Source organism: Ciconia boyciana, chromosome 24, assembly GCF_034638445.1.
Source record: "Ciconia boyciana chromosome 24, ASM3463844v1, whole genome shotgun sequence".
In the NCBI taxonomy this organism is placed as follows: Eukaryota; Metazoa; Chordata; class Aves; order Ciconiiformes; family Ciconiidae; genus Ciconia; species Ciconia boyciana.
Genome location: NC_132957.1, coordinates 6,493,913 through 6,517,672, shown reverse-complemented (window position 1 = coordinate 6,517,672; position 23,760 = coordinate 6,493,913). Strand labels below are relative to the sequence as shown.

At 39.7% G+C, this 23,760-nt stretch overlaps 1 protein-coding gene across 2 annotated transcripts; it reads left to right on the top strand.

Annotated features, from left to right (window-relative positions):
- Positions 1 to 20,418, top strand: LOC140643680 (scaffold attachment factor B1-like). 2 transcript variants are annotated; one of them, XR_012039622.1, is made up of 21 exons: positions 1 to 354; positions 1,948 to 2,035; positions 3,281 to 3,345; positions 3,431 to 3,637; positions 4,997 to 5,059; positions 5,636 to 5,663; positions 6,569 to 7,067; positions 7,495 to 7,544; positions 10,632 to 10,732; positions 12,467 to 12,616; positions 12,712 to 12,788; positions 13,734 to 13,873; positions 14,210 to 14,301; positions 14,704 to 14,810; positions 15,981 to 16,274; positions 16,564 to 16,701; positions 17,199 to 17,241; positions 18,619 to 18,740; positions 19,455 to 19,590; positions 19,735 to 19,786; positions 20,052 to 20,138. XR_012039622.1 is itself a non-coding variant. In XM_072845802.1 (21 exons), the coding sequence occupies exons 1-21, from the start codon at positions 166 to 168 to the stop codon at positions 20,179 to 20,181; spliced, it is 2,748 nt and encodes a 915-aa protein (XP_072701903.1). In that variant the 5' UTR covers positions 1 to 165; the 3' UTR covers positions 20,182 to 20,418. The 2 variants fall into 2 exon arrangements, 1 of the variants encoding a protein (XP_072701903.1); XM_072845802.1 differs by having other exon boundaries at positions 19,478 to 19,590; positions 20,052 to 20,418.
- The last annotated feature ends 3,342 nt before the right edge of the window (positions 20,419 to 23,760 follow it).

The following is a 23,760-nucleotide window of genomic DNA, read 5'->3' as shown; positions in this document are numbered from 1 at the left end:
CGTCGCCCGTCTCTGCGAGCCTGCGCGTAGCGGGCTTTTTCCCCCCTCCCCTCGGCGCGCCTTGGCCTCCCCACCATTTTGTGCTGTGATCGCAAGGTTAGCTGTTTGATTGTGCCGTATTCTCCCCTGCGTTCGGGCTTCAGGCGGAATACCGAAGGGGCCTTGATGGCGGAGAGTCAGTCAGCGGCCGGGCTGGGGGACTTCACATCCCTTGGTGGGGCCGCGACTCTCAGCTCAGAACCCGAAACCCGGCGGCTCAGCGAGCTGCGAGTCATCGACCTGCGGGCCGAGCTCAAACGCCGTAACCTAGACAGCGGCGGCAACAAGAGCGTTCTCATGGAGCGGCTGAGGAAGGTGAGGCGCAAACCCGGCGGGAGAGGGGGCGGGGGAGGGGGAGGTGTCATCCGGGTCCTTTGTCCCCGGCCCGAGGGCGCTTGGCGCATGCGCGCTCGGGGTCTAGCCCTGAGTCCCGAGTCGCCGTGCCGAGGAAGGCCCTGAGGGGAGCGCGAGCTGGGTTTTGGCGGCGGCGCGGCCGTGTCCCTCCACTGCTTCCCAGTGCTGGCCCTGGGGAGCCGCGGGGTGTCCTTTAGCACCAGCGTGCCCCTTTCCTCGGACCGCTGTTGAGCCGTTGCTCTTGCAGGGACCGCCAGCAGCCCCGCCCCTGCGCTGCTTGTCGCCACCGCCCCGAACCCCCCCAGCGGAGACCCGCGCCACCCGCTCGCGCTCCAGCCTGTGGGCACCCTCGCCGCCGCCCGCACCTCAGCCGTTCCTTTGGAGTGCTACTCTGATTTCACTCTGCGATGGCCCCGGTCTTTCCCTCGTTCCTTGTCCCTGACGTATGCGCGACCTTCCCCGATTTCCTCTCCCGTTCCCCCAGCATATATACACGCTCTTCTTTCCCATATCTCTTCTCTTGCTTGCTCTGTACACACTCCACCTGACTCCATCACTCCCACCTCTCTGGAATGTATTTTCACAGACTTCCATGAGGCCAGAACAGTATAGTCGGTCCTGACCCTTTTATGGGTTCTAATAGGCCTGCATGTTGAGGAAGAAAAATACTGTCAGATGCGTTTGAGTTCCTGTAGCGGTAACTCTCAGCTTTATACAGTTAAAGCGCTTATCTGCTGAGTAGGGAGCCTTGTTTACAGATGAGGGGAACTTTGCTTCTCAATCACAGCTTGACTTGGCTGTGGGGTTCTGTTAGAACACCTTGCTATTCAGTGTTTCTAATGGCTGATATCGCTGCCTGGCTGTATGACCTGAACTAGGATGAGAAGCTAATGTTTCCATCTGACAAATCCTTAAAAATGCTGTCATGGTTTAACTGTAGTAGGCAGCTAAGCACCACATGGCCTCTCGCTTGCCCCCCCTCCCCCCAGCAGGATGGGGGGGAGAATTGGAAGGGTAAAAGTGAGAGAAAACTCGTGGATAAAGACCATTTAATAATTTTTAAAAATGGAAGGGTGAAAAAACCAACAGAGAGGAGGGAAAAGGAAAAAAACACCCAAGGAAAGCAAGTGATGTAAAAGAAAACAATTGCTCGCTGTCAACTGACCGATGCCAAGCCAGTCCCCAAGTAATGGTAGCCCCACCAACTTCCACCCCCACCAGTTTTATTGCTGAGCACGACATCATATGGTATGGAATATCCCTTTGGTCAGCTGGGGTCAGCTGTCCCAGCTGTGTCCCCTCCTAACTTGTTGTACACCCCCAGCCTGCTCACTGGCGGGGCAGTGTGAGAAGCAGAAAAGGTCTTGACTCTGTGTAAGCACTGCTCAGCAACAACTAAAACATCCCCATGTTATCAACGCTGTTCCCAGCACAAATCCAAAACATAGCCCCATACAAGCTACTGGGAAGAAATTTAACTCTATCCCATCTAGAACCAGTACAAATGCACACCAACAAACGATACAATAGATGTCGTGCTGCTGTCTCCAATAGGCCATTGAGGAGGAAGGAGGAGATCCTGATGAAATTCCTGTGGCCTCAGAACTGACCAACAAGAGAATGCCAAAAAGAACTAGCAAAGGTATGGAGTCTAGACAAATACAGTTCATTTGTTTCCATGTAGCTAGAACTTAGCATATGATGTTGATTTCTTCTGTTCCATTAATTTAATTTTTAAAAAAAAGTGCTTTTTCTTTTTCCCTTATGGAAAACAGTAAAACTCTGTTGCGTTAGTGAGCGATAACAAGTTTAAACAATAATATGACACCTAACCGTACTTCCATTAGCAAGTCTTGAAGCCTGTAGATGAGACTGTAAGTTGCAGGTGTTTCTGTAGTTGTGACCGTGAGTGTAGAACTCTGTCAGGTACAGAGCAAGCAGCTGCATCGTAAGCTCCTGTGGAAAGCTCTGCCAATGTATATTAAGGTGGCTCCACAACACTTCGGGTACTAATTTCCTTGCCATAACTATATACATTTTCCTTTTTTCATAGAAGCCCTTGAACCTCCATCATCATTGGGCCTTTTTTCATAGAAGCCCTTGAACCTCCATCATCATTGGGATACATTTTTAGACGCAAGAAATTACAGTGGGAATAATTAGAACCATTGTTGCACAAATAACAAACCTGTATAACTTTTGTTAGTGTCATATTTCATTTTATAACTGTTGTTTTGAAAATAAACTGTTCTGAAATAGGTCATTAGTGATGTAAGTATATTTTGCTTCAAAAATATTAAATATTGTGTGGGCCCTGTTACATGTGGCTTACTTGAATGGCTCATAGCCAGTTCTTAAAAGATAGTTTCTGAAACTTACTTTTAAGCTGCTTCCTTTAAGATAACGGGTGAAAACAGAGGAAGAGGAGTTGTTTTTGAATAGCGATGCAGGTTTGCTGGTGACAGATGTGCCTAAACGTGATCTGTGTGTCCAAGATCTTAAAAGTGAAGACTAATTCTAAATCAGTTTAATTATTTAATTATTTAAATGGTAAGAGGGAGGGGTTTTGTAACAATGATAGGGTGTTTCTTTGAAATGGAACACCTTGCTAGACGGTGTTGTCTTTTTAGGTACTGAAGCATTATGGAATGAGAGGAGTGTAGCTCTTCAAAAATGTAGCTGTGCTACTTTTAGTTCATGTTCATGCCGTTCGCTTGTATTGAGTGGCAAGTCATCCTCCGTTATATCCAGACAGACTTGGACTTCTGAATCAAGGTCTTAATAATCATTGGTTGAAACAAACTCAGTGTTGAATAGATAATTCAGCAAACAGTAGACATGTTATGAAATTTAGTGCTATATCTCACTTCAGTGATACTATTTTTAGGAAGAAAACCCGAAGAAGAAGGTGTTGAAGACAATGGACTAGAAGAAAACTCTAGAGATGGACAGGTAAGTGAAATCATGATTGCTGTTACTAAGAATATGCATCGTTTAACCTGCAATAAATACACATCTACCCTTTTTCTTTCTGTAGGAGGATATCGAAGCAAGTCTGGATACCTTGCAAGATATTGACATGATGGATATTAGTGTGTTAGATGAAGCTGAAATAGATAACGGCAGTGCTGTAGACTGCGGAGAAGACTATAGTCCTGATAATATTCTCGATTCTCTGTCTGATAATAAAGACAATGTCGACGCAGAAATGAAAGAACTTCCAGATCAGCTAACAGAAACTGAGGTGAGTAGAGGTCTTCGTAGATTTTCAGAAGGTGGGCACATGAACCAGTTATTTCAGTGTAATAGAATATAGGACGTGAATGTGATACGGATTGTATTTCAACGTGAACAGCTCTCATGTCTTACTCTTTAAGTGGTAAATGTTCTTGGACCTATCAGAGGCTTGAAATGTTCACAGTAGACGGGTCACAGCCTTCTTTACCTTGCAGTAACATCTTTGCTTGCTGTGAAAGAAGCCTGGAATTGAAAGTAATGTATTAGTTTCAGTGTTCCCTCTTCCCATTTATGTGTGTTTAATATTTAACACATATAATGTAATATATATATTATATCTAGTATATACTCAGCCATCTAGATATTTATATCTATGGAGAGAGGGAGAGAAATAAGTTTTCAACTCGCAGATAATTTGGAAATTTTTTCTGCAGAAATAATGCTCTGGTTTAAAGAATTTATGTTGTACAGTTTTCTCATAGAGATTAATAAAACAAGAAAATCTTTATGTATTGCGTATTGCCCTGTTCTGACATTGCCGGGCTTTTGACTTAGTTTTGACAGCAACTTGCAATGTCTTTTACAGTCAGCACAGTCTTCTGCTACTAAATGAACAGGGTAATCTATATGTTATGTTCATTCCCCAAATATTATCCTTCCTTGGATCCTTGTGGGTTTTTTTTTTTATTTCGGGCTGTTCACTCCCAAAACTGAACGTATTATCCTTCCTTGCCTCCTTATGGGTTTTTATTATTATTATTATTTTAGGCCTGTCATGCCTGTCTCAACTTTTTATCATTTACCTTCTGAAAACGAGAGTCATTGCGACAACATCCAGTTAACCTGAAAGGCAATTTTCTGGTGTTATGTAAAATAGAGCTGTTGTGAATCATGTAACCGATGAGCTTTGGTTGAGTCTTACCATCAGCTCTTAAGGAAGGAAGATTTTGGGGATGTGTTTTGGTTTTGGAAAAGTAGAAACCTAAGTCAGCTTCATTTCTAACTTCCTTTTTTCAGTTAGAAACTAAAGAAGTAAAAGAAGTGGGAAAATGGAAAAACATGTTATGTACAGTAACCACAGAAATGTGAAATAAATGTCCTCTCTAAATAAGAGTAACTTTGAAGTAGACAACGTCATGTTGAAAATAAAATTAAAGGTAACTGGAGAAAGATATTTAATCATCAAGAATATTTGTATGTTGCTCCTCATTCTTGGGTCATAATCTGAAGTAGCAATTCAGATCTGTCAAATACTGGAAAATATTTCTCGTATTATTGCTAGGGAAAATTGAATACAGTAGTAGTTCTCTGTAAGCCAACGTTACCTTTTGTAGGAAATGCTATAATTCCTTTTTTACTCTTTTAGGAAGATTACGATGAAATTGAAAACAACTTAGATGCCTCTTCTTCTGATTTAATTGAAATGAAGGTAAATTGAAAATGTAGCTGTATTTCATATTGTTATTATCAGTATTCACTCTGTCCTCATACTACAAAAAACACAACATGACCATAATATGAAATTGTAACAGAATCCAAGACATACGTGATCTTGCTCAGAATACGGTCTGTCAAATTAGAACACCCTGTGTTTTTTTCCCTACTTTTCAGTCAGCTATCAAGACTTCCTGCACTTTTGTGGTAAATAAAAATGGTCTTGTACTGTTGATTTCTTCTTTCTCCTGCTGATTATACCGAGTAGTAGCTGGGGTTTCTTTTCACTCTGCAGTTGATGTGGTACACAAAGATACTTTATTGGTCTCTTTAACGTTCCAAGTTAGATATGAGAACATAATTGTGGCTGATATTTTGATTTGGTTTTAATGTGCCAGAAAAATTACCTATATAATATACTCAGTTTCAGTGGATGGTGAAAAAAAGTGCTAAATGTAGTAAGTGAATTTGTGTAGTTTTTAGTCTTGGGATTGGGTGGGGAGTTGCTATTATTCTGTGTTACAAAATACATTTTATAAAATCCTCATCCTGTGTTTATTTTCCCAAACAGAAAATGGAGAAGCTACACTTGGAGCCAGGTACTGTTAAAGAAAAACATATTCCTGTCTTTTCAACTAATACTTTTTAAACCATTAACTATTAAAAAAAACCAAGCAAACAAACATAATTTGCATTATTTTTATGATGGACAACCCAGATCATGCAGGGTCATAGAGATTGGAAACCCAATCATATCCCCAGATCTGTGAAGTGATGCTTGTCATCTTTGAAATATTTCCAGTGAAATGAAATGGTTTAAAAACCTGTTAAACTACATAAATGGATTTAGAGAAGTTAATCACAGTTTAAAAGCTAAAGATGCTACTTGAAAACAGATCTTGTGATATCGCACACACCTTAACTCTGTTACTAAGTAGAGAGCAGTGAAAGCAGTAAAAAGATATTGTAGGGCATTAAAATGTAAAGATTAGTTACTGGATACAGAAGAAAGAAGAGAGTTTCTTCATGGAAATTTCATACAGATACTTTTCACTTTCTGGACTACAAACACACTCATGCACCATCAGAAGATGCCCAGTTCTCATGTTGGACTGTCTGCTAAAAGAATTTCACAGAAATTTAAAAATTGAACCCTCAGTGCCTTGATACGTTCAGTTAAGCATCTCGGACTCTGGAAGCTAACTAGAGAAGAAACAGAGCTGAACGATTTCATGAAGAATATCAAGGATCAGCCAGAAGGTTTTTGTTAAATCTGTGGGGGCATTTTTCTTCCCTGTTAACACTTTAGGGCTGATTTGGTAGTTTGTCAGACAGCAGTTAGCGTAGTACTTTTAACACTGTGTACACTAGGGTTTTCCAATCTCTGTGTAGCTTAGAAGTTCTCTTGGTGTTAGTGTGGCAGCCATGCCAGTTCCACATTTGTGATTGCTGTATTTCCCTGGTGATTAAATCTTGTGCCATTCTATTCCTGTTAAATCCGTAGAAAATGAGAAAATACTCGACATTTTGGGGGAAACTTGTAAATCTGAACTACTTAACGAAGAAACTTCCGAAGCGGAGCGGCCACATGCACAGGAAGCAAGTAACGTGGTGCCAGGCAAGAGGCTAGCAGAGGAAGAGGACGCTCTTGCTGCCGCTCAGTTGGAGGAAGATGCTTTAGATTTGGACAGCAAATCGGCACAAGCTATGGCAAGGAAGGAAGCAAAGCGTTTAGTTGTAGCAAAAGGGGAGACAAGTGAACAGACAATAGAGGAAGAGAAACCGGACTCTGAACCTTTAGTAGTAGAGACCCTAAGCGATCAGAGTAGCAAACGCTCCCAAGGCCTGGAAGCCTCTAGTGGGGAAACAGCGGAAAAAGGCGCAGGTCCCGAAGCCAAAGATAGCAAAGAAGATGCCAGGAAAACAGAAGACAAAGCTAATTCTGAGGAATCCCCTGCCACTAAAGAGTCCTCAACCAGTGAGGGCGGTGATCAGAAAAAGAGGTTTGTTTTTTCTCCGTTATAGACCAGATGCTATCTTTTTTTCATTGGTCGTTAAGTGATGCGAATAAGCTGTTTCCTTCAATTGGCCACCGAGACTGATGAAATTGTAGCCTATTCCTAAAGAGTCTGTTTTATTTCTCCATGTGCAGATTTTTTTTTTTTAAACACAGAGGGTTTGATTTCTTTCCTTCCTCAACCTTCAAAGGTTGTTTTCTTAAATTACTCTTATTTGTAAACGTCTTCCTAATATAAGTCTGTTTAAGAATCTGACTTCATTATTTCTTGTCAGATTTCTTAAATCAAGTATACAAAGGTGTGTTTTTGTTCGCAACATATTTTCTGGTAGGTATTTAATTTTAGCATTTTTCATAATTTATAGTTAGTCACTTTTCTTTCTGACTTGAATAATGTGGTGTTTTGTCTTTAGCCCTGTTGAGGAGGACAGAGATACAAAGATAATCTCAAAGGACGAGAAAGGTATGTTTCTTTTCAAAAATAGAACTTTAATGATTGCTTGGAGAAACTGGTTTTGTATTGGATATGGGGTATTTCAGCAGAAAAGCGTTTGAATCTGTGCAGTTGTTAAATACCATAAATTATTCACCTCTTTCTGGATTTTTTGTAATGTATTTATGCCAAAAAACGCTATTTTCCTTTTATGCATTTTCTAAGGATATCTGTGTTGCACCCTTTTGTTTGTGTCTTGATCTTCAAAGGTAGATGTTAATACGTGGCAAATATGTCCTTCATGGCACTGAAGATGCTTACCAACAGCTGTTAGTGAGTCAAGAGCCTTTCGCAATTGTGTTTGCTTTACTATACGCTTGTGATTCTTCATACCGTCTTCTGCTTTGCTGAAATGATTTGGAATCTAGTATTCACCTATTTAAATGCCACAGAAACTTACAGATTAATGTTGTCTTCAAATTAGATTGACGTTATTAAATCTTTGTCCACGCAGATCCTATTTACGGTGCAAATATGCATCATAAGCAAGATGAAAATTTCTTGATCAACAGTGTCAGGTGCCTACTCCTTCTTTTCATCATATTTCTTCCTTTTAATACATCAGGCTGCTGAGTCCTTGCAGCTCACTGCACCTCTCTATTCTTTCCTACCTGACCAGGGCAGAAAATTTAGAACTGACTGTTAACATTCTTCTTACATAATGTAGGCAGGCAGTTCAGCACTGTAAGCGTGGAAGTTCCAGCAATTCCTATAATAGGCAAGAAACTCATTATGAGATCTGTCTACCGACTGGACAGGAAGAATTTGATTGTTTTTAATTGGGTTTTACAAAACAAACTGAACTCATTGTCAGCTGCTTTTTCCAAGATCCGGGGTCATACCTGTCTGTGCAAGCTACTGGACTTCACGGTCAGCTCCATTAGGGTCTGTTTTACTCTTGCTTACAGTCTGTAATCTTGCGTTCTCTTATTTCAGAATATTTAAAGGAGTGTTTTGTGCATGCTGACATTTACCCAAGGACTTGAGTATTTTTTTGTGGGCTGGGAAAACTCTTCTTGAAGTTTGCATTCAAAACAGCCTTCAGGAACCTTGGTGTCTGATAACAACCTTGCCCCTGCCTACCTTCCTCCAAAGGATGCGCTGTGTTCCGTAACATCTGTTTAAATAATTTTCTGGCTTAGTAAACAGCACTAGGGAGAGGTAGCTACTTGATTATGCAACTCTCTCTGCATGCAGAGCAAAGTGGTTGAGCCAGAAGAAAGGTACGGAACTATATACAAGTCAGTTCTGACTCATACATTGCTATTTCCACACCTGTACGAAAGGATTTTATTTAGGACATGGAGTTTTCCATGTTCCATGTATTCATTATGAGAGCTGTATTAATAAGAATGTAGAAAAATAAAGTTTGAGTCTGGTGGACTTGGCAGTCGATTTATGCATATCTGAAGGATGTCTCCAGTCTTGAGGGCTGGCTCCCAATACCTATATTGTTCTAGTTTCTAGGTTAGAGAAGATTTTATAGTCCTGGTCTTTCTTTGTCTTGGAAGTGCAGTACCATTGCAGGAGCACCTCTTTAAGTCTTAATGGCAGGGCAAAACTGGAGATGTTAAGACTGATCGAAGCTTATTGGAAAAGGACATTAACGTAGTTTAAATAATCTAAAAAATCATCGGTAAGAAAGAAGAAAGTGCTTATTTTTCTCTTTCTCCAGGATGCTGTTGCCAGCGTAACTACAGGTGGCTGCTTTAAAATTCTAGAGGAAGCGTGTGGAGTAAAGACATCAAAGCCTACAGCTCAGCTTTTTGAAACACCAAGACAATGTATCTCCCATGTGTTTGCACACATGACACTCTTGTCCATGCAGTTCTTGAGACTAGAAGATGACAGGTGTAGACTTAGTCTCCTTTATACAAAATACCTCTCTTTTTTTTTTCTTTTTTTTTCTTTTTTTAAGATATTGGCACAAATGATTTCATGCTTCCCTAGGGAGCTTGCATAAATATTAACAACATTGTTCTCAGTGCTAAGCTCATGTTTGAGGCAATGGCAAAAATTATCTGGAAGTAAGAGATGGAAAGACACACAAATAAAATAGCATTTTAGAAAGGTTCTGGAAGAAATGTCTTCACTTGATGAAAGCGGTTCTGAAAAATTCCATATATTGCCCCAAAAAAAAAAGGCAGATGGTTTGGAAGCAGGTAGCTGGACTGAAACCTGCTTCATTCCATTCACTGAAGCCTTGTAACCGAACGCTACCAAGACTGATAAAAGGACAGTAAAGACATTTCAAAGGAGACTCTGGAAACAGTATCCCTGCATAAGGGCTTCATGCTGAAAGGCAAACACTAAAACTTGGAGTTCAGCTCGAACACTTTTTAATCACTAGACGTTGGGTTTTCAGACTTTACAAGTACGTAAGCATTTCTAAAATTATCTTTGTAGTTTAGATGCCAAATTGGATGGGTGTTCTGTTGTTCTTGCATAGTTAAAGAAAGCTAGGTCTTTTCTGAGTCCTGTAACTGAAGTCACAGGCTTCATACGCCAACTGTGGAATCTGTGTGGGCAGAAAGAAGAGAGAAATTTTCTTGCTTTCTTTATGTTGAATGTCTTTCCTTGAGAGGTACAGTTAATCTGCATCCCGTCATCATTCCTTTGGAGTCAAGGAGATAAGGAGGGCAAGACATGAGCATACATGGGTGCTAACACAGTTCCCGCAACTCTAGCAGGGCTTCTGTCTCTTCCTGTAAGTGCTGAGTTACTGGGGCCACAGTAACTTCAGAGATGTAGCTCAGTAAGAGCCACAGTTATTTCAGAGATGCCCTAGTCCAGTTTCTTTCCTGAAGAATGACATAACTTCTGTTGCACGTATCAAAGCTTGTAGTTCCATCTTAAAGTTTTTGGACTTGTAATAGTACTTGCCTTCACAAATGTGAATCATGGGGGGGAGAATGTTATGCATTGCATTTCATTTGCTCTATGATTTAAAAAAGATAAAAGATTTGTGGAACTGCTCCTTTTTAATTCAGAAGTAGTTGTTGAAATAATTAGGATTTGGGGTATGTTTTGGTTTTGTTTGTTTGTTTTCCTAATTAGGTCGCACTGCTAGCGGTTCTGGTAGAAACTTTTGGGTGAGTGGACTGGCTTCCACTACCAGAGCTACAGATTTGAAGAATCTGTTTAGCAAATATGGGAAGGTAAGGGTGTTTTTTTTGTTTGGGTTGGGTTTTTTTTTCACTTGAAACTGTCTTAATAAGACTTCTTAAGCTCCTGTCACTGAAAATACCAGTGAAAGGAATCAAATTATCAAAAATATTATGGGATATCAAGGAAAAATTGCCAAAGTACACGCTGACTGACTGCTTTTTAAATTCTGTCGCTCACTTCCAAACAAATACAAAATTCCATTTATTGTCCTTTATTTGAAACAGTCAATGACTGTTTACATATACTTGTCTCCTGTGCTGTAGTATAGTATCTTCACCCATTGGAAATTCACAGTCAACAGTGAATTTAACATTGTTTATTAAAGACTTCCTTAGGACTAAGTAAAACATGCAGTAAATGTTGAAACATAATTATTGGGGAATAGCTCGAGAATTGCCTTGGTACCTGAAATTTTGTTTTTGTCTAGAGTTGGCAATTGCTTTAAAATGCACTTGTTGGGGGGGGGGGGGGGGGGGGGCGGCATTCTGCAGTTGTTGTTAATGATGGACAAAATGACAAGTTAAATCTTCCTGTCAGTTGGGAAATTGAAAGAGCTAGTTTAATAGAAGACTGATGTCAGAGACATCAGTAAGGATTTTTGTCAAACCTTTGAAGCCTATTTAAAAAAGACTGTCAGCAGATTGTGGTATAAAAGAAAACTCTATGTGCTAGCAATCTGCTATTGAATGTTTAACTAATGAAAATACTCTAGAACTTAAATGTGACCTTGCACTAGGTACAAAAATGGATTAAGTATAGCACAGTTTTGAGTTTGTCTGAAAGTTGTGAGACTAGTAAAGCCTTTTTAAAGTTCCTTGTAACAATAAAAATGCAATACTTTCCTTCCATTTATTTGTTCAGAATTTCATCTGGTAAGCTGGAACGTTGCTCATAGAGATGTACCACAAAATTTAAAATGTAATTAAAAACAATGCAACTGCCAACCTAGTACTTGCCTCTGCTTAGATGCCATGGTAACATTTAGTCGTTTAAATAAAATTACTGTTATTTTCTTTGGAGTATTAGCAGAGGCAGAGCTTCCTAGAAATAGATGTACATCTGCAATAAATCAAATGCCCCAAAGAATGTTCTTTTTTAAGCTGTACTTTAAAATATGACACCTTTGTGAAATATGATTGATTTCTGTAATACGAAGTGAGCTGTACTGAATATATGAGCAGAAGTAAGCACCATTTATGAAAACAGGTGTTTTATGTGGCCTTTTTCAAGTTACACTTTTTGGGGAAACTTACTGTTTCTTAAACAAGATTGTAGGTAACATTGTGGGTCTGCCTCTTAGCAGTGACATGAAAACATTTTTTTGAGGGGAGATGGGACTTAGCAGTTGAGCTAGCATTAGCGTGTGGGTGGAAATTGGCTTACAAATTTTTATTAGGTTTTTATTCCTTTATACTTAAGCAAAATGATGTTGTTGATGTAAAGTTAGCCTTTTCTTTTTTTTTTTTTTAAACGGGCTTTCTTCAGAACAGAATTCAGTCTTTGGCTCCCACTTACTGATTCAGCTTTTGCAGCGTTGCTTTGGCAACAGAAGCACGATTGGCTCCAAGTAATGCTCCTTTTGTATTTGTTAATCTCTTAAAAATAGAAGTTTCCTGAATGATGATGGACAGGAATAAAACAGAGTAGAAATGGAGCTTGTACTTCTTGCTGTTAAATGGCGGGTACTTGTTATAGTAAGTGTAATACCTCTTTATTTTGGAAAGGTGGTAGGTGCAAAAGTGGTCACCAATGCTCGCAGTCCTGGTGCTCGCTGTTATGGCTTTGTTACAATGTCTACAGCCGAGGAAGCAACAAAGTGTATTACTCACCTCCACAAAACAGAGTTACATGGGAAAATAATTTCTGTAGAAAAAGTGAGTACTGATCCTCAAAGAGATCCCATTAGCATCAGATTGTACAAATGATCGAGACCACATTCTCAGCTGATGATGTGCAAAATAAATTTCAGGCAAAAAATGAACCTGCTGGAAAGAAGCCAAGTGAAAAAAAAGAGAATGAAGCAAAGAAAGAAACAGTCAGTGAGAGGTACTGTTCTAAAAATTCTCTGTCCAAAGGTGTTTTGCTGTTCATCAGTCTATGTTGATTTGTCAGGAAAAAACAAAGTTACAGTAAGAATTTCTGTGACAAACATTCAAAAAGAGCGATAGATGCATTTTTCCAGCTTTTACTACAAGATAAACTTCTGTTGATGTTCAGTGCCTAACTTAACACGTTTCTGTTATGTGCTTTAAGGTAGGCATTGGAAAGTTGCATTTTCAAGTATACCTTTTAATTTAGCTATATTTGGTTTTTAGCAAAGATTGTGGTGCTTTTATGTCATAAATCTATAGCAAAGGCCACTTGAGAATTTTCATCAGTATATCACTGTTTCTTCGTTAAATTTTTCTCTCACTGGAACAGGGCTTTCTCAGGTGGCTGTGGTCACAAACAGTTAAAAATCAGTTGTCCAAGATCCTTTTTCCAGAACATGTTCCTCTTCAGCACTATGCTTTTTTTTTCCTAGCATTACTGAAAGTAGCTGAAAAAGACACTAAGAGAGTGAATAAGACACTAAGTCCTTTGCTTTAATTATCTTCTTGAGGCATATCTCCTATTAAATGCTATTTGCTGAGAAGTTTTTACCTTTATTTCACCTAGTTGCCCGACAAAAATGGTTCACATTGGCACTTCCTAATTGTCATGTTGTATAAGAAACTTTGTGGGCGTTAAGCACGTGGTAGTGTGAATTTTTCCTTTTGCCTCCCATTGAGATATCTGAATCACAGCCAAATTTTTATGACAACTGCACAGCATGGTCTGATTGTCTTATTTTATGGTGTAGGAAGTTGTAGAAGGAAATCTTTGGAAATCTAATTGTGACTGTCTTATCACATCAGAATTCTACTTTGTTACTGTGTTGCTAGCATTCTGCTTTAATTTTCTTTTCTCTTACTCTGTATTAGTCTAATCTATATCAATATCTATCTATAGACCTGGCAGTGTTAAAAGGGACGAGAAATCTGACCAAAAAGATGATCCTAAAAAGACAGAAGACAAAGATGAAAAGGAAAAAAAAGATAAAGATGAACTGAAGTCTGGTTCATCAGATCAACCTAAAACTATTAAGTCAGGTAATTTGGTTATTCTTTTTTTCATAGAGTAAGTATTAATAATTAATTGTAGGTAGTTCTTTCTAAAGAACTGCCAATATTCTAGAATTATTTCTGATTCTTAGTTGGAAATCCAGAAGGTATAAAGAGGTTTTGGGGGGAAGGTGTTTGACATTGTGTCATCCTTAACAGAAGCACTTGGAATAGGTGTAGTGAAAAAATGATTTTTGAAGAGAGGGTTAAATGCCTGTTTTCAGATTTTAGGGAACATAACTTCTGGCATAGCAATGAGTGGTGTAGGTTATGTAGTTTGATTGTTTTTTCCATCTCTTTCCCCTCCACCTCTAATTTATTTAGGAAGTAAAGGAACAGAGAGAACAGTAGTAATGGATAAATCCAAAGGAGAACCTGTTATTAGTGTGAAAACATCCGCTGCATCAAAAGACAGAGTAAGTAATGTTTCTGCATGGGAAACATTATGTGTCAGTTTTCCTTAGAAACAAATACTGAATACTGACAAGCTACATGTAACCCATTCTAGTCTTAACGATTTGTCCGGTTAGAGTTTCTATAATGTGGATTTAGATCTTAATTAGTAAAATACCTTTCATATGGCTGATACCATATTCAGCAATGAAGTCCTGCCAAACAAACGTGGGAAGGTAAGTATACTGACTTAATATATGGTGTGTCTGTAATGTTAAAAAAAGAACAGCTTTTTTGAAAAATGCGGGGACCAAGCTTTGAGATGTGATATGTATGAATGGCAATGGATCTTAGAGTATTGTTTGTGATAGTTGTCCTTTATAAATTTACTCCATTAAGTTTCTTTACTTCAATATTAAATACAGAGCATTAAGAGCCAGGATCGCAAATCAGAGAGCAGAGAGAGACAAGGCATTGTGCCATTTGACAAAATTAAAGCACAGCGAAAAATGAGGGAGGCAGAGCAGCGCCGGTAAGAGCAACAGTGAAATTGTTTGATCCCCCCCCCCCGAATGAATACAATTTTCTTTTTATTAAAATGACTAAGAGATAAAGAGGGGTTTGATTTGTTTTTTACTTGTAATTTGTTATATGTTTGTGGGTCACACGCCTATTGAATCGGGAAAGCTCCAATTATCGACTCTGTTAATACTAAGCTTGAAATTGTGTTTGGGGAAAAAAAATTGCACTTTGTTTTTTGTTCTTTTTCCATTTTGTAGATTTTGTGGTTTAGATTGATTTAAGTATGCTGCTCTCCTAGGCTGAGCATGCATTATAGTAGAGGTGAAATTATAATTCTAAACTTGCCACACTCAAATATACAGGGAAAGACCAGGAGAAAAGTTGTCTTTCTCAGAATAAGACCTTGTCTTTCTTGTCATAGTATTCAAAGTCTCCATAGTGTTTGAAATAAAACAAGATGGATTTTTTTTTTATTTAAATACATTGTGTCTGTAGAGAAATTGGGGGATTTTTGAGCACCCTTCAAAGTTTCCACATTGTATCTTTTTAGTTAACCTAATTCAGGTATTTAATTTTTTTTTTGTGGGGTTTTATTTCTGTTTTCATGATGTTTAAAACAGGATAAAGGTGGCAATGGCCATCCTTCAAATTCCTTGCTAAAACTGTGATCTGAATTCCATGTTAAAACATTTTCCATACATTACAATACTTTATTACTTACCTAAAGTAAGTTGAATTGGACAAGGGGAAAATACTTTCTTCATTCTTACTGGGGAGGAAGAAGTTTCTCTCTCATGTGTAGGTTTCTGAGCCTTAGTGGAGTCATACTATCCGGCATACCGTTCTGGCTTCTTCAGAGTTGGGTATTTTATCTGAGTAGAAGCAATGAGCTTGGGGCATTTGGATTTAAATTCTCCTAACCATATAGGATTATTTGACTCCACAGGTGGTTTTTGTGGGAGTAATATGATCAGTCTCTAAATACAAGTAACTCATGTGTATGCTGAGTGTCTTCCCTCCATGCTTTCCCTCCCACCCACTCCCAGGTATAATTTCAAGGAGCTGACGCAAGTTTCCAGTCACTGTGGTTTTAATTTTTAATACTTCTTCCTCCCCACCCCCCAACTTCCTTTATTTGTTGAAGTGTTAGATCTGTAACCTTTTGTTTCTGTTAAAATAGCACACGTGAGCGTCGGGAGAGACAGCAGCACCTGCAGACTATCCGGGAACGAGAAGAAAGGGAGAGGCTTGAGATTGCTCGTGAGAGACTAGAAATTGAAAGGCAGCGTCTTGAACGAGAACGGATGGAAAGAGAAAGACTGGAAAGAGAACGAATGCACATAGAGCACGAAAGGAGAAGAGAACAAGATCGCATTCAGCGAGAAAGAGAAGAGCTGCGACGCCAGCATGAGCAACTGCGCTATGAACAAGAACGTCGGTCTGCAATGAGAAGACCATATGACATAGATGGCAGGTAAAGCCAGCAAATACCAATGATGCAAGTGGAAAACGTTGCTGCCAGGTTCTGTCTCATCAGCCTGTGCTATAAAAAGCTATCTGTATGCTCTCAGCTTCCATTAATCAGCAGTTGTTGACTGCATTGAGATGATCATGTTTAATAGCCCCAGTCAAACTATCCTCTCTGAGGTTTTTCAACTCCCTTTTGAACTTAATTACCCTTCTTCTGGTTTGCACAGTTTGGAAGGAGGGAACAATATCAAAAGTCGTTATCTTGACTAAAGTGAGTACGTTCATTCTTTCAGGAGAGATGATCCATACTGGCCAGAGGCAAAACGAATGGCAATGAATGATAGGTACCATTCAGATTTCAGTCGCCAGGATCGCTTCCATGACTTTGATCACAGGGATCGTGGCCGTTATCAAGACCATTCCATAGATAGGTTGGTGTCTTACCTCCACTATGTTGCCTGAAATTGAAAGAGGAAAAATGCATTTAATGTCACATTTTGCTGCCTTTACTGTGTGCGTGGTTTGCATTTTAAGTGTGGCTTAGTGGCTGTAGACTTTTTCTTATATGACCATGAAGAATCTGTACTGTGCCATGAGTTAAACCTTCTGGCAGGCTTGTTTAGAGTGTTCTGCTTGCAATGCTGTTTCACACATTTGTAGGATTCTGAAAAATTTTTAAATAATATTGTAGGCACCTAGCATCTTAACAAGAATATTCTGGTTTATACCTTAGGACTAAAGGTCCTGGGTTTTCCAGGAATCCAAAATGTGTCATGGTTTCCATATGTTCCAGCTGTTTGTGCCTTTTGTAGATAATGTTGGCATTACATGGAAGCAGGATTTTTCATCTGTGTTGTTATGTAGATGGATTTTTATAGACTGCTGTATGTTTTACTACCACAGTCTGATTTGAATTGTCTGTTTGTAGGAGAGATGGATCAAGGACAATGATGGGAGATCGGGATGGACAAGTGAGTTGCTTTATATGGCTACAGAAACATCTTGACTTCTTATAACCTGGTTTTCTATAGTGTGTGTCAGATTAAATTTCAGTAGTTAATTAAATTAGACCTCCTAAAATATGTATCGCTAACCAGATTGTCTTGTTTTCTTTAATAAGATGAAATTTAGTTCAAAGACTTAATTATTATAAAAGTTAGACATAATTATTCTAATACAAATCAAACAAGACAAGTGAATTGTGTCAAAAAGGTAGAGTACTCCAAAAGATTGTGTAGAAAAGGCAAAGGTACAAAGTACAGATAAAATCCACTCTATGAGGTTGCATGGAAATAACAGCAAAACTAGTAGAGATGTTTGCGTGTTTTTGAGGGCTGGGGTAAAGACCTTCAGGGCACATTCAAGCAGTGAGAGATTAATTTTGTGGAGTCATGGAATCGTCAAGTGCCTTTTACTGATGGCTAAGCTGTGAGACTCAGAGGGACCTGGATAAGCTGGAGAATTGAGCAGAGGGGAATATCATTAAATTCAACAACGGGAAATGCAAAGTCCTGCTCCTGGGGAGGAATAACCCTGTGCAGCAGTACATGCTTGGGGCCAACCAGATGAAAAGCAGTTTTGCAGAGAATGACCTTGGAGTCGTGGTGGACAACAAGCTGACCATGAGTAAGCATTGCACCCTCCTGGCAAAGGTCAGTAGCATCCTGGGCTGCATTAGGAAGAGTGTTGCCAGAAGGTCAAGGGAGGTGATCCTTCCTCTTTACTTGGCACCCGTCTGGCGTACTGTGTCCAGTGCTGGGCTCCCCAATACAAGAAAGATAAGAGCTTACTGGAGTAAGTGCAGTCCAGGGCCACAAAGGTGATTAAGGGCCTGAAGCATCTTTTGTATGAGGAGAGGCTGAGCGAGCTGGGACCGTTTGGCCTGGAGAAGAGAAGGCTCAGGGGTGATCTTATCAATGTGCATTAGTACCTCACGGGAGGGAAGGTATGGAGAAGATGAAGTCAGGCTCTACTCAGTAGTGCCCACTGACAGGACAAGAGTCAATAAGCACAAACTGAAACACATGAAATTCCATCTGAAGACAAAACAAATAACTTTTTTTTTTTTTTTTTTTTTTTTTTAAACTGTGAAGGTGGTCAAACACTGGAACAGGTTGCATGGGGAAGTTGTGAAGTCTCCTGCTGTGAAGATACTCAAAACTCAATGGGAGACTGTTCTGGACAGCCTGCCCTGGCTGACTCTGCTTGAGCAGGGGGGTTGGACTAGATGATCTCAGGAGGTCCCTTCCATCCTAAATGATTCTGAGATTGAGTAATTACAGCTGAGCAACTTTAAACAATTAAAGAGTCTGTTTTGGGCAGTCCTGTAAGTGTTCTTTGCCTTTTAGCATTACCCAGATGAGCGCCATGGAGGACCAGACCGTCATTCACGAGACTCTCGGGAAAGTTGGGGTAGCTATGGATCTGACAGAAGAATGAGTGAAAGTAGAGGGATACCCCCACAGTCACGGTTAGTACACTTAACTGAAAGTATTTTTTTCTATGCATCTAAGGAATATTTCCATATGTGAAAGTGGGATGCAGTTTTTGGAAGTACGATTCTTTTTTTCCAACTTTCATCCCTGAGTCTGTGTTCTCTGTTGGATGGACTACAAGTGAGTAGCTCTTTCAGCTTGCCTTGTGCATCAAAACATGCATCTTGGCATGATTTTTTTTTTTAATAACTTCACATCTGAAAGTCTTTGTGTCTTCAATTAATTTTACCTAGCACTACTATCAAAGCTTGATATTTTCAGGGTAGTGGTTCTTCCCCAGTTTGTAGTTGTTGGAAGCACCACCCTGTCAGCCCTTTGAAAGGAAAACAAAATGCTTACAGATTGGGGGTGTGTTTTGAGGTTTTGTGTTGCATTTTTGTTTTTTAATAAGTCCTATGAGTAAGCCAGCCTACAGAAAACACAAAAAATAAATTGACAGGTCAAAACAACAAGCTAGGGTGTTCACAGTAAACTGGGACAGCAATGTAGCATAAACCAGATCAAGAAAATCTTATTTTCTTATTTGTCATGTTAGTTGGATTGAACAGAAGGCTTATTACTGAGAATTGGCTTAACAGTTATCAATATAAATAGAAGATTTGCATGTACCTTGGTAAAGAATTTGAGTAAGTTTGTGACTTAGTTGTTTTACTTGAATGTATTTTGTGTGCTCTGGCTAATGTGAGAAGGTATGAATTTCATACTTTTGCAGGGATGGACGTGACTGGGGAGATCATGGTCGAAAGTTTGAAGGACATCAAGATCGTTCGTGGCAGAGCAGTGTGGATGGAGGAATGATAGGACGGGATCATGAGAGATGGCAAGGTATACTTCTTGCACAACAGTGTGCAACTTCTTGCACAGCTCAGTAGTTGTGCTACGTAAAGCAGAAAATAAAGGCATCATTATCCTTGGAGATGAAGTAAAACTATTACTGTGGATATAAAGGAAGCATTTGAACTTTTTTAGGTGGAGGTAGAGGCAGACCTGGCCATGTGATGCATCGTGGAGGCATGTCAGGGTAAGAACTTTAAAAAGAGCAAAGTGTTTGTTTCCCTTCTAAGGAGCATCTCTTCTATTTAAATTGGCCAAAGAAACATGGGAACATCAGTTATCTGATTTGTTACTTAAATGTCAAGGAATAATAAAATATTCCCATGGGTTTTATGTAGTGCATCTTACTGAAGAGTGAAAAATCACGCAAAAAGTTTTAAAAGAACACCCATTATATCAATCTGACTCCCAGAGTCACAAGAGAAAATTAAAATGTCTGAATCACTTTCTAGGCGTGGAGGTTTCATGCAAGGTGGCAACCAAAGTCAGATGATGCATGGAGGAGGAATGCAAGGAGAAGGATTTGCTGGCCAGGAGAGAGCGAACAGACCTAATGATCCTCGTTTCAACCGTCGCTACTGAATGTGTTTTAATTTTTAATGCAAGGTGGCAACTGAAATGAATCTGTTACCCAGGGTTACCATTAATTGTAACTTATGGGCTACTGTAAGTGTAATTCTTTTTTTTTTTTTAAGCTGCTGCCATATTATGTCACTCAATCCAATGTGAACTCATTTGTTTTGTAATGTGTTGTTCATATCCCATTTAAAATGTTTGTTAATGAAGCATTCCATTTTCCATAAATAAAAGCCAGTTTACAGTTAATTGCTTTGTTTCAGCAATCCCTGGAAAACTAATTTATTCAGCTGTATGTTAAACCATGTAACTTTCTTTCACAGATGAAGTATCAAAATGCCTTACAGCGGTCCCTTTGCACTTTCAGTAGCACACAGCTCCCAGAAATACACTGAAATATTGTGTTACTTTCTAGACGTGTCAAAATTAACTGGCATATGTGCCAGCATGAGAGAATCTTAGTAGATTGCAGTTGTCAAAGTTTGAACGCCCTGCCACTGCAAAATTGACTTAGGTTCCTGTAGGACAAGTGGTGAAGAATTTTTTTCATCTTGTCTCATGTTGGTGGGTACTGTGCAACATAATACTCTTCACTCTCTGAACAAAGGTATATACTGAGTTACCAGCACAGCTTCTAGAAGAGAAAATGCACAGGTACTTGTGAAAGTAATGACTTTCAAGTGCAAGTCAGTATCATTTTTGCTTAGCTTCTGACAGATCAGGGTAGTCCAAAGCTCCACGAATTTCAGGCCAGTAATTTTACCTAGCAATCCATAATTTCCTTGAAGTAGATTGGAAACAGCTGTTGGCTGTTCTTTGGCATCATTTTAAGAATGTGTTGAGAACTAACATTATCAAGATTGGTGCAAATGATCTGTCACTTTGTCATATTGAAATTATAATTTGTCTTTGTGCAGTCATCTCTGGAGCAACATGGCCTTAGCAGTACCCACCAAAGATGGCTTTTGTGATGCCAAGAGGAAAAAATCCCGTTACTTTCATTAGTAGGGTCACTACTGGTTTTCTTCCATCTTTGGAGATGTTTTTTTTCTCATTTGCCTGAAGATTATTTTTTTTTTATTCATTTCCTACAGCCTGCATTGTTACAGAAGTGAAACTCTTCAGGTCTTTTTCATCAGGGTTGAGACTTCCCACACTGGGGGGGGATCCCTGTGGCCAAACCATCTAAATTCTAAAAACCTGCTTTGATTGCAGCTGGATCACAGCTTTGAGGCTGCCTGGATCACACTGACATCAACCTCAGTGTAAAAGTTAGTTTTTGTTTTAATGGTGAAGCTAAGGACCAGAAAGACTTGAGTCATTTGTTCAAGAACACAAACTAGGAATGCAAACAGAAAGAATAGATTTCCAGACTGCTACGCTTAGTAGCAACTAACTGTAATAATTCTGTGGGTCTGGCTAGAATCCAGTGCCCCCTTGCTTTTAATCCTTTAGATGTTCACCTCTGATACAGAGAAAGAAAATAAAAGACGGGTAATACCCCAGAGCTGCTTTACTTTGTCTTTCCCAATTCAGATCATCAACCATTAAGCATGAGGACAAGTGCATCACTCCCACTAGATATAACCTATGGCTGTCCCTATTATTGTATCTGGACCTTCTCTGCAGGAATTGCATGGAAACGTGAAGCTCCAGCACAACTGACCTGTCCATTTGTAGCTTTAAGGAGAGCATCTTTCCTCGTCCTCAGCAGGTATGGAACATCCCAAAAGTATCTCCCCTCCAGGCAAGGCAGGCTCTATTTACAGCACCACACAGTCGTTTATAAGCATAAGGAACATTGGCATCTCCTGGTCGAGTATTTAAGGAGTTAGGAGAAGTCAAAACAGTAATGCCTGTGACCCAGACCATTGCATTAACAAGAGATTGAGATTGATGCCAAAGGGATAGTATTTTATGGGGGAGACATAAAATGGGGGAGACAATTATGCTAATAAAAGAACCTTTTTGACCACCACGGGGGGGGGGGGGAACAACAAGCAACCAATCAAACTGGAGCCTCTTAATATCTCATTATGATGTTTACTGCATCTGAAAATCCTGTTACTTTAGGATGAAGGCTTTTTTCCCCACCAGGTTTTTCACTGAACTGCATTTCCCCTAGTTCCGCTAGATGGCCACACTGGCCACATTCATGTTTCTGACATGGGAGCAGCCGGTCACTCAAACCTTGACGCCCAGTCAGGGCTATGATATCTGTCCAGTCTTTATTAAATCCAGTGCACGGAAAAGATCGGACACATTCTGGTTTTTGGGGTTGCGGGTTTTTTGATTTGGTTTGGTTTGTTTTTTGGCTGGTGCAAAGATTTCTATGGGCTATAAAAAAAAAAAAAATCCACACAGCACAGGCGGAGACAAAGCTGAACAGCTGCTCTATTCCCCAGTTCCAAATAATCTCAGGATAGAGACAATGTGACCCAACTTTAGCAGAACCTCGGAATGTCCACTACTGGTGTAAGCAGGTTGCATCTCTGGGGTTAATTACTGCTGTAAGCAACTGCTGTAACATGTAAAGCACACAGTAAAACAAATATACTGATTAACTCAGGTTTGCATAGGACAGAAATTGGGTTTGCATGGGGCATTTTTTTTCAAACGGCAAATGTAAGTTCTCTGATTTTAAGAAATCCTCATTCATTGAACTTTTGCAGGCTAGAGTCCTCAAGGTAGTTCTAATGAATGTTACCAAAATCATTCAGGTGTTCTTAAAAAAAATAATGTCTGTTAAATGAATCAAAACCAAACCATCAGATTTTAATACTGATGCCTGCCTTATTAACCTTACTGACTCTGCAAACCTGTTGGGAGTCTCAGCAATAGAAGGACAACTTCCAGACCAGTCCCAACCTTTCTGGTCCTTAAAATGAAACTAAGTGAAGCATGCAAACTCTGTGATGAGAAAAGCAAAGTAATTGCATTCAAAGGAGGTGGACTAATCCTACTAACTGAGAAGCAAAAGCCAGGTGTGTTTTAGCATTCCAGGCACTACAGCTAATGGTAATCTGCCAGCAATTTCAACCTCACACATGAAACTTATACCTGGCCTGCAGATGGAGAATGTTTGATGCTAATGAGTGTGCAAGCAAGATCCTGAGCATGTGCCTGTTTCCAATTTAACGGTGCCCTCCAAGGAAAGATCTAGTTACCACAGCGCAGCAGAGTGAGTTGCTTGCCCTACCATGTTTGTCCCTCAGTATTTTGGTTTAGTGTTATTCAGTGTTGCTGTTGTAGCCTCTCAAGTTGGTAGTTCAGGTAAGAAAGTTTTTGCTTATGTTTGTTTGTCAGATCTCTGAAAGCTGTAGCAATGTGAAATGTAGCTCTTTCTTACTGAATATGTCAGCTGCTGCTTGTTTTGCAAAGGAAGACAGACTCCACTGGAGCTAGCTAATTGAGTCACCTAACAGCTCTGTCCAAACAGGGAAAAACATCTCCAAAAGTTGTGCTAGGTTCAAGTTTCACCTGGTATTGCATAACTCAGAATGAGTGGTCTGTGCTGTTAGCAAGGAAGAACTTTCACAGCACCTAGCTCTTAAAAGGCCAGCCTACACTAGAAGCCTAGCCTCT